Source organism: Ciconia boyciana, chromosome 8 (genome assembly GCF_034638445.1).
Source record: "Ciconia boyciana chromosome 8, ASM3463844v1, whole genome shotgun sequence".
Classification (NCBI taxonomy): Eukaryota; Metazoa; Chordata; class Aves; order Ciconiiformes; family Ciconiidae; genus Ciconia; species Ciconia boyciana.
In genome coordinates, this window is record NC_132941.1 from 64,623,640 (window position 1) to 64,638,704 (window position 15,065).

Genomic DNA, 15,065 nt, shown 5'->3' on the forward strand with positions numbered 1-15,065 from the left:
GTCACCGGGCAGTGCCATAGGGACCTGTGGGAGAAGATCCCCAAGCAGGAAAGGACAGCGGTAAGAATTGCAGGACAAAATGAAGCACCGATACCTTAGTGACCATTTCTCATCATCCCCAGGGTTCCTGGTGTTTGCACTATTTCTGCCCCTTGAGATCCCACATTACATACACAACCAAATTAATGTCTCTGATCTTCCCATTCGGACCCGAAGGGCGAAGCAGAAATGCATTCATAGGTGCTGATGTTGGTGCACCTCTGCGGAAAGGCGGGGCGGCCACCACGGGTCTGTCCTGTGGTCCAGAAAAATCCAGAAAATGGAGGTGGGAACCAGCCCCTCTGCGCTGCGTGGGCAAGAGGGCAGCGGTCCTCTTGGAAAGGTGGTGGCAGTGGTATGGAGAGGAAGAACCCTTCTAGGAGCGTGTTTTCACAGCAATCCTCTGGGGAAGAGCAGACCCATAAGGTGCATGAGGTCCATTCCTTCAGGACGGTGCTGGCATCGTGCACGTCAGGCCCTATCTTGGAGGTGTTTAGGCAGCACATTTACCAATGAAAACTTATAAGTATTATGCTAATACCTGACATAAAGATAACATCAGATTGCTTTGAAGACATAATAGGCTATTTTGTTAACTGAACTATATGCACAGCTTCAATTTGAATGGAAATGATCAGCCACGATTGTCCACATTATATAGTCATTTTCATTTACACCCTTTTCAGTGGCATCCTTAAAACAGAATGACGTCTTTTGGTGCATTTGCAATGGGTCTTTCCTGTTCTTTCTTCTTAGAATATCTTGCATGATCATAGAAATATATGATGATGACAGAAGCGATGTTCAGAAAAATGATGAGCAGCATGATCCAATATGAATATCCATAAGCGTGTGAAGATTCGGTATGTATCTGCAAAAAAGGAAAACATCCACGGGCCAATTCTACAGACAGGCTGCTTTCTTTTATGTTCACAGGAAAAAGTATCATGGCTATAAGTATGAAGATTCCTAGAAAACATAAATACAAGTGTTAGAGGTAGAACTGTAGTATTATGTATGTAGCTACTTGTAAATAGGCTACTTAAATTGGTGAGAATACCTGGACTAGGACAAGGATTAATCTAATCTTTTCCATTAGTAAAAGATGAGGGCATTTAAAGAATTTTTGTCCCACCAAATAGTATCTGCCAGGTGTTTTGACATTGGTAGCTATATCTTCTGCTAAAATTAATGGATTCTCACTGCCTACTCTTAGATAAGGCCATTTAATGTAATTTTTTTTTCATTGAATTTAGCACTGATGAGTATAATATATTCACTCCTTGGGTGATTTGCAGAATGCCTACTTGACATGAGCCCCAATTCATGGGATGTGCAGTATCACAACTGGATAAAACCCTGAGCAACCTGGTCTGCATTCAGGGTTGGCCCAGCTTGCTCAAGAGCTTAGACTTAGAGACCTCACGTTCTTTCCAACCCAAATTATTCAATGACACTGTGATGAGCCAAAATGAGATGTCTTATTAGATCTGTATCTATTTCCTATAGCTTTCTGAATATAAGTGGAGTTCAGTTACTCTGACATTTAGCTAAGTAATGCTTTTACATCTCTGCTTTCATAGTGCTAACAGAGGTATAATCTCTGAACAGTGGTGAAAATATTTCTATTCCTCCCCTCTAGGTACACCATCCTACAGATGGTCCTTCTGAAACAGGTTCAGGTTTTTGCAGGACGCTGGACTTTCAGGTCATCCAGTAGGAGAATTAGGAACCTTCAAGATAGATACACTCACACGTCAAACGATGCATGATTTTTCATAAAAATATGCCCATGGCAAAAGAGACTTGCAGGTCATAGCACTTACAGGGCTGTAAAAAGTAACCACAATCCTCAGTAAACATGGGGCTTTACTTTCTCACTAATATTTATTTTGGCAAGCCCATGGTCCTTTCATTTCAGGTCAAAGCTTGCAGATTCAGGCTGCATAACGGGTGCTGGGCTCAGGAAATGAACTTTCTGGTGCGATAAGACAATGATCTGGTTGTCTCAAAAGTTGAATAAATGTCTAATCTAGGCTTTTGCTCACTTTTCTTATTGTGTTTCAAGGCATCCACTGCTGTTTCAGCATCTATCTTTATACGCTGTGTTAGCCACAGCTGGAGAAATAGGGGTGGGTTTCACACCCCGACCTGTACTTTCTATGATTAAGACTACATTTATCTCTATGATTCCCTTTCCACCAAGGTCTGATTTTGGCAAAGGCAGCTTGCAGAGTGCGGCCCCAGGACAGGACACTGCTCAAGGGAAGGCAAGCTCCCAGTCCACGAGCGGAGCATCTTCAGACCTGAAGAGCTTTTGAAGGACAAAATTACATCTGCAATCAGATGTCTTTAATGAAAATGTTCCGAGTGCAAACCTAGTATTAGAGGAAAGCATAATCCTCTTGAGACGAATTGAGTGTGAGAGCTGAAGTCATTACCATAGCAAGATGAAGAGGGTAGGAAGGTGCGTTAGGAGCAGCCAGGCTCAAGCCTACCGGGTGAACAAGGGGTTACGCCTCCAGGGAGCTCTTTGACAGAGTTCACGTCTCTAACAACTCAGCGTCTCTACCATTTTTTTCTGCTTAGGGAATGTTAAAACTTATTTTGATCTGTGAAAGTGCTTTTTAGAGAAGGAAATAAATTTTGCCATGACTCAGTCCTCCGAACTGCCACCCCGCCATGTTAATGCTGTTGTGGATGTATTCAATTCAACACATTTTTCAGAAATGAAGCTAGAGTCCATCCTATAGATTAGACCTTAGAGGCCTAATTTGGTATGTAGGTAACCCAGCAACAAATATGCTATGAACATCATAAAATAGTGACATAAGGTCTTAAAGAGGTTACAAATTGCACTGTAGTGGCGTCCAGTGCATACTTTTCTGTTAGGGTTTCGTTCTGTATTTGTCAGCTTCCTCTGTTCTTGATGTGCATCATGCATGAAATGATGCTACACCTGTTGGGGCTTTTTCATTTCCATTTTTGCTGCTGGTGAATCCAGACTCCTACTGATTGATGGTGCCACTTCAAGTAAATAGGACTATTTTACTGGTACTTAAAAGGTAGTTTTCAGGTATCCCAGCAGACATGGTTAAAAACCAAAACCAACTGAACAGAATACTTTTCCAAGTGTTTCCTTTCATATATTTCTTAATCTTGGAATAGATAAGAATACAGTATTCATCTGTACAGTGGGCAGAAAGTGGTCAGCACGGGATGTGTTACTCACCGCATAAGGAATTCCAGGTATAGACTCCGGTGGGTCCCAAAAACGTCTGGTAGGGATTACTGACAGCGTTAGTGCAGGTAAATCCAGAACTCAGAAGGGAACTCAGTAAACTCAGAACCAGAATCACGATAATTGCAGTAATCATGCTTTTCGCCTCGGTGTTGCCCAGGTTATCTGCAACTGAAATACAGCGGCTCAGCATTGATAATCAGCCTTCCCAGCACAGTCCGGCAGGCTTGGACGACCTTATCACTTACTGACATGGTTGTAATTAAAAGATAATAACCAGAGATTTGGCTGATCTCTAAGGATCAGGATGTAGAAGGAACAGGAACCCAAACCCAGAAGGATTTGGGTTCATGTGCTGTGTCCAAACCAAAATGGGGTGACGGTACATTGGCCTGAAAAAAGTGCATGTCTGCTAATCCTGCAGGCACACAAACTTCCCGGGCATTGGGTCGGGTAGTAAACTTTTCTCCCTTAATATTTCTGTAAATATTTCCTCTTGATAAGGCCAGACAGAAATTTTATGCCTAAATCAGATGAGAAAACTTCGGTGTTCCTCTGCCCATCATTCCTGAGATGTCTGGCAACTTCTACAGATGCGTGATTTAAAACTTCGCTCCAATTGTAGATTATTTCCTTTTAATATAGCGGCAGCGCCCCTCATATGGAATAAATCTGACAAGGGGAACAGCTTCTAAAAGTCCAGTAAAGCCGTTCGCCTGGAAGGGTCAGGTGCATTTGTAGGACAAACGTAACTGAGCATGGTCATCCATGGACAGATGAGGCATGGTTGAGCTGGTGTTCATATCCTGACTAGATCTGTCTCTTTCCACGCCCTGCAGAAAAAAAAAAAAATGGTGGAGGCACTACTTGCTCCCTTCTATTAAAAGAAAGGAGCAACTCCTGCTTTCTTTTCACCGGGAGGACCGGGTGCATGGAGTGCTGTGGCTCCCACGGGGCTGCACTTCATGCTCATGGCTGGTGGCCCTGGGCTCGGCAAGGGGACGAATGCGGGCTCCTGAGCTGCCGGCTCAGCCCTGCCCTTGGCCTCCTGCTCTCAAGGTCTCCAGTCCTGAGGCCACGTGTCAAGGAGTCATGCATCTTAACATCGAGCATCCTGGCACCTCTCCTTTTTGCTCCAGCTTACTACAGTTGATACGCATGGATTGTTGCCTGGTGTAGTTTCTGTAGCTATATACGTGGCTGGCCACATATACATGGCGCATATAGTCAACCTCTCCAGGACTGTAATCAATTTTATTGTTTTTGCCTAAATCCTTCTAGTTATTTGATATGTTGCTGATAATAAGACACACAAATGTGAATGCAATATACTCAAAGTGGAATTGCAGTATAGCTGTGTTGAAATATATTATTTTCCTCCTTTCAATTTAAAGATTGAAAAGGCAACTATAATGTGCCTGTGGCTGCCTTACCCTATAACAAATATGACAACAATGTTTTCAAGCTCTATTCAAATGGGTGTTGTGATAGAGAGCCATCTGTAGCAAAACTTCCTTTCTATGCTGCTTTTAATACAAAGCCATTACTGCAAAGTATTCAGTGCATAAATTGGAGAAATCATAGCAGAAAAAAATAGTAAAAACCCCATAAAAAGAAAATAAACACTCATAAAAAGAAAAGCTATTGGAAATAAATGAAAAGGAGAGCTTCTCTCTCATTTTATATAATATTCCTGGTAGAAATTTCTGTTTGAGGAAATGGCAGGTAAGGATGTGTTATGGAAATCAGTTGTAAATTTAAGCAATTATCCTAGAAGAATAGGAAAGACAGGCATTCAGGAGATATCACTCAATTAAATGGAAGTGAGCACAGCACCAGCGGTACCATGCACTTGTGCTGAAGCAGCCTTACTGCTTGGGCATTGCCTAGTTCAAGAAATAAGTCTGGAGCCGAATCAGACAGGTTTGTGTAATTTCCCTCTGGCAGCCTCATTTAATTTTATCACTCGGAACATCTCCAGAATTGACGGGCTGCACCTATTGCACCCCCTAATTGATCTTGTTTATCTCTGACAGTGATCCGTAGTTTAGGAGATATAATTTTGTCAGAGTCCGCCTGTTGCAAGCCTGCCCGCAACAGCACAAGACTAAAGGTTTTAAATAAAATGCTGCTTTCATGGTGGCGGATTTTTTTTTCCCAAGTAAAGCAGTCTGTGGAAACTGAAGGAATCTACAGTAGCTGGTCTACTTGAATGGGTTTGATAGTAACCCACAACTGGATAACCTCTGCGTCAGTGTAAAATAACCTAATTCCAGGATGAAAGCAGAGGTTTTTGCCTTCGCCAGGCCTCTCCTTAATTTCCTGTATCTTCTTTTTTTTTCGTCTTTAACTCTTGTATGGTTGGATAGAATTTCCCAAACTTTTACTGACCTGAGCATGAATGACGTCCAGCTGCCAGCCTGGAGGTCTTTTCTAAGCAGTCTTGATCTGGGCAGGTTTTGTGAGGTCTACAATCACTTATTACATATAATGAATTGTTCATTTAAAAAAAAAAACAAAACAAAACCAAAGTAGAGTTCAACCTAGCTTTCTACTTTTCAGGAGATCCCATAGCACACCTGGAAACTGATGATAGCATTAATGACGTTCCAGCAATTTTCAAGCATTTGTCATATATTTTAAAGTTGGAAAGTTAATCGATTTGTCTCTGCTATAGCAAATTTCAAAGACTTCCTTGTGTGCTGTTGGCCTTGCTGCTTGCCAGTAGTCAGATAAATCCTGACTTTACAGGACTCTCTGGGCATGCCTCTTCCTGCATCTTGCTCACAATTTTTACGTGTTTGACTTGGAAAAAAGCAAGGCTGTAAACAAGCTCTTTTACAGACTATTATATTCATAGGTGGTTCCTTTCTAAGACAAATCATTAAAAACAGCTAGTGAAGACTCTAAGGACTTAAGTTATTTAGTAACTTTTACGTTCTGCCAGATCATTCTGCTCATCCCCAGAGCCTCCGAAGTAGCTGTATTGATTTATTGCTCTATTAAGGTCGTTCATGGCAGCCTGTTAAAGAGCCTACCCCAGCCAGGCAGTTCATGCACTGTACACTTGCAGAAACCGTATTCCTTTGTCTTTCATCTTTACGCTTGGAAATTTCTTTTAATGTTGTGGTTTCCAAAATAATAACTTATGGTCTTTGTAAAAGCTGTTGATAATCTTGCTTTTGTATGGCCATTAATAAAAGCCAACCTGGACTATTGCTAACAAGTACTCTGTATCCCCACGCTGTCATCTTTGATTTACTTTTTCATGATTTCCATTCTCTTTTCACACCCAAATATGAAAATGCCATTTGAGAAACACATTCAGGGTGCACAGCAGAGACCCCCAGCCAGGCCCTACTTGCTGAGCGACAGATCACGCTGTGATTTAAAAGGATGCTTATAACTCTTCTTACTGTTGTCTGAAACATTAGAGCGGAGAAAGCACAGCACTTCATTTCTCCATAGCACAGGCAATCCATTTACTTAAGGATATCGTCAAACAAAAGACATCTACTGTCTTAGGAGGACTGCATTATTTGAATTTAAAAATAGTGTGTATGCAATTCTGTCAAGTATTTCTTCTATCTCAAGAATGTATGGAATCGTACTTAATATAAAATGTGACAATCATGCCTAGTATAGAACCTAAGAATTAATTTAAAATCAGTTTGTTTCATCTTGGATATATGCCCAACTGAACTACTGAGGGATGTGGGCAAATCCATATTTAGACTATTCATAAAGCACGACTTTCTTTCAGCAGCAGTTGAAGGCAACTAGCAACTCCTGAAGCTTACTCGTTTTGTTCATCCCTAAATGGCTTAAAAATGAGAATTGAGACGACGTTTTGTAAATGATAAGCACAAAACCCTAAATCTGGTGTGGGGAAACCACCACCACCACCAAAATGCACGTAGACCACACAAAGAACTGAAATCCTTTACTGATGCAAGTCTTCTGTGAGCGCTTGTCATTAATTGTAATTAAAAGCTATGTGTCGGCAGCGCCCAGGCCCTGGGATTGGGTTGTGTTAGCTGCTGTGCAAAGGCAAGACACATGCCCCGAATTCCTGCCAGACTGCATCCCCACCCTGCAATCAGCTCTCCATGGGTGGACCCCTGGATTCACACGGAGCCCTATTAAAATCAGCAAGAGTCTGCCCGCATGGTGCAAGGTTTGGGACTTGAGCCAACTGGCATGGGGAGATATAATCATATATAAACTATTTTTATAAATGTATATTTACTTTTATCAAAATTACTTTGATTATTCTGATACGACTGTAAATAAACTGGTTTGAATGACTTGTGACTTTGTTATGTAATGAACTTAATATATGCTATAGGCTTTGCTAGGAACACTGCTGTGTTCAAGTTTTCCATGCCAATATAATTGTTATAATAAGAACTGGCTTGTGCGATATAGCTTTGCCACTGTGGGAATTTGGGTGTCTGTTTGTACAGATACAATTTCTGTACTAAACTAAGGTGGGAAAGAGCTAGGAGACGGGAACCATCTGGAGGCTTAGGTCTGCTGTGCTCTACCTTGGTGGCTTCTCTGTGATGGGACATCTTACAACAGCCTACCAAAAAAGAAAAAAATTCTTAAAGTACATCTCACGTTTCAAACTTGTTTGACCTACGCTTCCAAATTTTTGTTAGGTTTCTTTTGACTGTTTTTTTTCCCTTTCACATGTGTATATCAGCATTATTGCTTTGAGCTCAGTGAGACAGCAAGATACATAAAAAGAGTGCAGATCCTTGATCCTTACAACAGCTTTCAGGCTTATCTCCCTTTGGGCTTTGTGAATGCTTTTCTTCACATCGGTAGAGCTACTTGTGCATAGAGTTAAGTAAATCTTTACTGAACTGTGCGAAATCGGTATTGAGTCTGTGGTTCATACTTGGTATGCATAGTTTCTTGTTTCTGTTTTGCTTTTTCTCATGTTTTGCTTCTCATGCTAGGATTTTTCATGCTTGTCTTAACTTTCTCCAAGGTTGCTCTAGGTAAAACCCTTCTGCTCTTCCCCTTATTTTTTAACTTTGTTTTATTCCCATGCAGCATCCCTCCTCCCTTACCTCTCAGCTCTTCTGTCCTCCTTAATTATTTAACCATTTTTATTCTTTTTCTTCTGTAATAATTCTACCATTGAGGATAAATACCAAGAGCCGCAGATGCACAAAAAGTAAGATCTGCTGCATATCAACATAAGATACAGTTTAATTTGAATCAACTGGATGTTTGCTGAAATGTTATTCTAATAAGCTTGTTTCCAAATCTCATCTCAGAGTTTTTTTGGAAAGTCATGATGACGAGGAGTCACCCGAAAACCATGCGTTGGGTGGGGGAAGAAAGGCCTTATAAAAGATGACAAGCTATGTTGTAACCCATACCTCATTGTCTAGCATAAGAAAAAAGACATGAGCAAGCCTAAGTTTTGGAAATACTAACGAAATGGTTAAGTTTGATAACATCACTTAAAAATGAGTGCTCTTAAAGGAAGAAATAAAAGTCATTAGTCTGTAGGTCCAGCACAAGTATAAACACCGTATCTATCTAAATGATTGTTTTACATGTTTTGTTCTTTTCCCTTCAGCAGCCTCATAAAACCTTCTTCTATAAAAATGATGCTAATTTGATGCTAATTTTAAAATGTTTTAAATCAAACAATTAATTTAACATAAGGAAATTTAAAAAAAAATCCTGGAAGGTGAATCAGGTTTGTAATCCTTTAATAAAATGGTAATTGAATGTTGCTTTTCTGTTCCTCAGTGAAAGCTTCTGAAAATTAAAATCAATTTTACATAAAGTTCCTATTTTTTATTTTTGCCTTGTTCCAAGGCATAGGCTAAGATCACAGGTCTTCTTTTGGGTCTTATTTTATATCACTTAAATCCCCAGACTGGTTTACAGATATTCTTGTTCTCACTTAAAGTACTATAGTCACCAATGAATAAAAGAATGAGCTGTGGTTCCTACGTCCGTCACCTGCAAGAAGCAAGAGCAAGAAGACGCCATCCATTTCCAGGCGTAACACCACTCACCTTGGAAAGTCCTTTCTGAAACCTGAAGTCCCGCAGCGATGAACTGTTCGCAGGTACCGCTAAAAAGTCCGTAGGTGAGGCGTACCGTAACGCTGGAGTTTGTGCCAGAAAAGCGAATCTCGCTACTCATCCAATGCTGGGTCGCCAAAACAACGCAAATCATCACAAAAGAGCAAATGCAGGTGAAAAAAGCAGATGCAAACATGGCTGATTTTTTTCTGGACGGCATTTTCCGTCAGAAAATCAGAGATTTTCCACCAGTTCAGGGTATTTTCTTCTCTTTAGTCCTGCTTAGCATGAGGTTGTTTCCTCCTCCTTGCTATCTGGGATCTGCTCTCTGCGCTAGCAGAAAGTTACCCTGGTAAACTTTAAGCAAACAGCAGCAGTAATAAAAATGTAAAATAATTGAACTTTGGTCTGGGGAAAAGGCGTTGCCATAGTTACAACAAAACCAGCCTGGCAAAGGCCAGGAGGAATCGTTGGCAGATGATTTATGATTGCCTTGCCGACCCGTAGCTTTTCAGATCACGGCTCTGGAGACATCTTCTAGAGCCTGACGCCTGCGGGGCCAGGGTTCCCAGCTCACCTTGTTGGAAAGAATTTTTGCTAAATCTGTATCTAAACCATATCTAATGTGTTATGGTAACGAGTAATAAAATGTTCCTTCTCTCTTCAAATTCCCTGCTTGCTTAACAGCTACCCAACTATCTCTTTTGAGACCTCTTTCAAATTCTTTATGCTCTTTGTGAAAACACTGGGTTGGTCTTGGCTTTTGGGGGTAAGGAGATTCTATCTACTGTCAATAGATTATTTTCCAAGGAAGAGCTATAATTCTTAATTAAATTTCATATATTTTCATGCAATAACTCCTTCCCATTTTTTTGACCTTCTTTTTGGCAGGGAGGAAACAAATACCTTAAATAGGGATTCATTTCAATGAAGTAGTGGACATGTAAAGGGAGCAATACTGAAGAAAATCTGTTCTGGACTATAAAGCAAGAGAATATATTCTCTTCTTCTGCCCAAATTAACCTAAACAAGGACAAAAGACAGTAACCACATGGTCTCAAACATACGTTGCTTGATAATAAGACCAAAGCCAAATTTCTGGAACTTGAGGTAAACTAGGCACCAGGCTCCTAATTTTGTTTGTGTGAAATCTGGAACCTAAATTAATAATCTATTGTTGGGATAAAGTAAAAGAGATTCCACTAGCTTTTATTTCTATTAGTCATATAATGTCAATATTCCATGTTTTACTGAATCCATGCTTCTGGTTCATCCAGAGTTTTTTAATTAATCTTTGCAAAGCAGTCTCTTTTGACAGTGCTGCTAAATAAACCTGTTGAGCTATCTTCCTGAAGCTTGACTGGTTTGTACGGTAAAGACATTGAGAGATTAAAGTTTTATGAATTTGAAATGGCAAAGAATGTCTTGGGAGAAGAAAGTACCTGTTCTGTAATGCAGTGATATTATACTGTAATTGTTCTAGTGTTATGATTTCTTGATTCAAAACTTTAAAGCAGTAATCACATTTGAAATCAATGTATTTTATTTCGGAGATGTACAGCTGGTCTTTTATATGATATGGTCTTGCACGGGGTTTTTTTCAAATTATTTGGGACTTTAATGATACTTTTGATATCACTGCGTTTAAGAATCTATACATTTTCTTCATAAATAATTTATATGCTTCATATATGTACTTAACATACGTAACATAGTGGAAATCAGTCAAAACACGATTTAAGCACCAAAGACCAAAGGGATGCCTTTCAGCCCTTCTAGAGAAATGAGAAACAAGAGACCTGTGTCTCATTTCCTGTCCAGTACTTCAGTTAAATTTTAACCACAGCAATATGGGTAAACTTTATTAGACTGATCCACCTCGACAGGTTCACTAATCCAATAGTTCTATTCGCCATTTAGTCGCATACAAAGAGCATAGTCCATGTATTTATAGTCCAAGGGTATTTTTTAATAAACTGAGGTAAAAATCTGCCCGCCTGCCATCAGCCCTGTGCCGTCAGCTGTGCCGCTTGTCCCCTACAAAATATGTTTAAAAATATATATATATTTAAGAATTGATATTTGTCTTGGTACTGCCTTTGAGGGAATAAATTTTCAGCAGCTGCCCAGTGGTGCTCCTTTGGCAGACTTGAGAGAACCAAATTTAAATGAACTGAGCACCCACACCTTTAACTATGCTAATAACAATACTAAATAACAGCGACTAGGAGCTGTAGCGGATAGTCTTGTAGTTCCTTTCTAAGCAATCCTATTCAATTACATTTAGTTTTCAGTGACTCAGATCAAATTTTTGTGGCTCAAATCGTTGAAACTCTCCTGAGGCCTGGGAAATTGCTCTGTAAATGAGACCGTAATTTGCCGCCTTCTTCCCTGTCACCTTGAACATAATCTATTCTCTGCCGATGGTACGATTCCTTGTGTCTTTTTTTCTCACAACTACCTAAAAAAACATCATATAACTTGTAAGGAAAATTGTAGTTTGACATGACACACCTCATCACTTGAGAGAAAAGAGAAGAGATTGGTTTCCTCCCACTCAGAGAAAATGTTTCCCTATCAGCACCTTACCGACTCTGCCCCCACTAACACAGACTCAGCCCTGCACAAGTCAAACAGAAAAATCAGAGTAATTCATTATGAATCAGATGGTCAGCAGAGAGATTTGTAATCCTTTGCGATATAAAATTACATAGAGCCCTTTATTTTTAAAGGTAGAGTATGTGAGTACTTCTGTTTATATACAAGTTAGTTTGCTTTAAGCAACCAGATATGTAAAAATATAAAATGAAAGCTTTAATTTGCAAACATTTCATACACCTTTATTTTTCTATGTTACACACACATTCTTACATGTGAAAAAAAAAAAAAATCAGATGGTGGTTTGTTGCTTTTGCCCCCAGCTCCGGATGGATGCCATCTCCCGAGGGATGCCATCTCCCGGCTGCGGCAGGCAGGGTCCGAGGGCTCGTTCCCAGCTGGCTCGCAGGTAAGTGCGCTCGGCCGCGCTCAGCAGCAACTGGGGAAATTCAAGGTGAAGCCACTGCAAATTGTTTTCTGTTCTGCTGCAAATGCAATGTTTAGCGACGGTTACTGGTGGTTTAAAAAATTCCATATTTAAAAAACAATTGACAAGTGGCAAGATGATTTAGCGGTGTGGTTAGCTGGCAGTTGCGCTGATATTTGTGATTTTCCTTGGACATCACCTTTGTGGTACCCCCTTGTATATCACACAAAGCTTTCCCATTCTTTTTATTTTCCATTTTCCACATCTAATTGCAGAGGAGCTCAGCATCTGAGATGGCAAGATCCTTGAGCTGCACTTGGCCCCAAAAGGAGTCGATAAAGGCAGATGTACGCACAACATTGCAGGATCAGGCGTGCATTACCAACGTTGCCTTTACCACTTCTAAGATGGATAAATTGTAATTGAAACAGATTATTATAAATGTACTATAGAATACTAAGAAGGAGATTGATTTTTTTTCTCTGGTTGCTTGCAGCCAGCATTCTGAGTGGTGACTGAAATAGGGATTTGTTTATGCCTTTTGGACTGGGTGAGGGAAATCGGATAAAGCATCATGAATTTTATTGTAGCTGAAGATGAAAAATTTGAAGCTCAACTGAGCTGCAAAATTATTGCAACAACTGTTTGGGAAAGCGAGAGGGATGTGATCACAACAATTTTTGTGTATCTGTACCCAATGCTGCTGTGCAGTGGAGTTGTACTATTCCATCTTCTGATTTCATTCTTCTCTTGCTCTGCCCTTTTTTACAGCACTATTGAAAAAAAAAAAACCAAACACATTTTAAATGTTGTTTGGATTTCTTCCCAGAAAATGACTAAATCTTCTCAGCTGAGAACTCCATCACTAGATAGTTATCGATTTCTGAGCTCTGATGCTGGAGCGTATTGGGAAGTATTGGAGTGACAGCTGGAATATTGTGCTGCCAGCAGCCCCTCTGGAGCAGCATCCTTTCACATGAGCAGTCACCAGGAACACTGACTGGTGGGTTCCATCTTGCGAGAAAAAAAGGCAGAAGATTCCCAAGCCACCACACTGGTATCAACGCAAATGCAATGAGCAAAATCCTATATTAAAATGATTGCCTGCTGCAAGAGCATTCCTCCGTTTTACCATCTGAGTAAGCCAGCTGGGGTCTGTTCTGGTACCTTGAGGCACAACCCATGCTACTCTAGAATATATTCACAATACTTCTGTACTGTGTTTTGTACTCAGACACCTGAAGAGGTGATGGCCACATATGCCCGGTCTTGGTAGAGGAGGAAAAGCCATGTTCAGCACATCCTCCGCTTGCTATGAGCGCTACTTGCCCAAACAGGAACGCCACTTGCCTGGTGTGGCAGCTGCATGGGTAGCCCTTGAAATTGCCTTTTCTCAAAGATTTGGAGATTAAGAAATTAGCCAGCATTAAGTTTTCATAAGAAATTAATTCTTCCATTGGAAAATTTATCTTCTAAAACTTCTCACACAACACATGCCAAGGCAGGTGAAGGAGACCCGGACGTTAGTAGCAGCTCATTGAACGTCTGACTTCTTGCTCGTCCTGTTTCTCATCATTTCCAAGCTGTAAAATGCTTGGGGGGTTTGAACAGAACAGCGTAGACCATTCTGGTAAACCAAGAAATTTTAAAATAAAATTTGGAAAGCCAAGAGACGTTTTCCATTTTTCTTTAACACCGAAGATCAGTGACTGCAGTTACCAAAACAGCTGAGCTCCACTAAAGCCTCTAAGATGTCCGAGGGTATCTTTTTTCCATACCTCAAAAGATGACTTGCAAAACTTTAAAATAATGTGTTTAGGTGTTAAAAAGCTGCTGTCATTCATGACTGAATAGTGCAAGTTGAGTGGTCAAGTACAGTTTATTGAAGGGTGGGGGAAAAAAGCCTTCTGGCCTTGTAAGAAGCAGAAAATATGGCCTTTGCAATATTTTCAATTTAATAAAATGTGGCTTTGAAGCTGCGTCAAGGTTTGTAACGTTTAGAACAAACCCTGGGGGTGGAGATGGAGAGAAGAGCTGGCAGGGCAGACTTTCATTTATTGCAATTTCTGTAACAATTATAAAGATATGTAGTCTTGAATACTTAAATATATTCCTAGATACTCATAATTTTAGATTCCAAATGTAAAAATCTTAGACAAATACGTCTCTGAAGTCATTAAATCAGCTACCACTGGGATGTTACATATTCTCGTGCTTTTGCCCAATTATCTGTACTTTAAAGAGTTTTTCATGCATTCTTAGGCTGAGATACATTTGCAGTTACAGAAATCACGTGTCTGTATCTGCTGTTTGCTGGGCTGCCTCTGATTTTCGAACTTCTTCAGTACATTTACGATTTGTGTTCCAGTATATCAGTAAAGAGACAGATCTTCCGAGCTGCTGCCAAGGGTATAGCGGCCATTTCTCAGTAAATGTGGAAGCCTGGTAAATATTTGGAGAGCTTTTGTCTAAGTGAAGGAAAGGGGTAGGGTTATACTCGGTATTGTATGCTTTAACAAGACTATAGATGCTCCTCCTTGAAATCCTTTCTCTCAAGGCTGTGACCACGCATTACTGTCTTTTGGTTTTACAGGTGTTGTACAGAAAGCAGGAAACATAATTTGATCTGACTTGGTGCTATCAGGTTCACTATCATGCTGGAATACCTGAAATACATTTTTGGTGTTCAAATATTGCCTATTTC

The 15,065-nt window shown here is 40.2% G+C and overlaps 1 protein-coding gene across 1 annotated transcript; it reads right to left on the minus strand.

Annotated features, from left to right (window-relative positions):
- Positions 1–733: 733 nt before the first annotated feature.
- CLRN3 (clarin 3) lies at positions 734–9,556 on the minus strand. The gene is made up of 3 exons (XM_072871405.1): positions 9,328–9,556; positions 3,272–3,451; positions 734–1,008 (listed from the first exon to the last, which is right to left on the minus strand). The coding sequence occupies exons 1-3, from the start codon at positions 9,554–9,556 to the stop codon at positions 734–736; spliced, it is 684 nt and encodes a 227-aa protein (XP_072727506.1).
- Between the last annotated feature and the right edge of the window lie 5,509 nt (positions 9,557–15,065).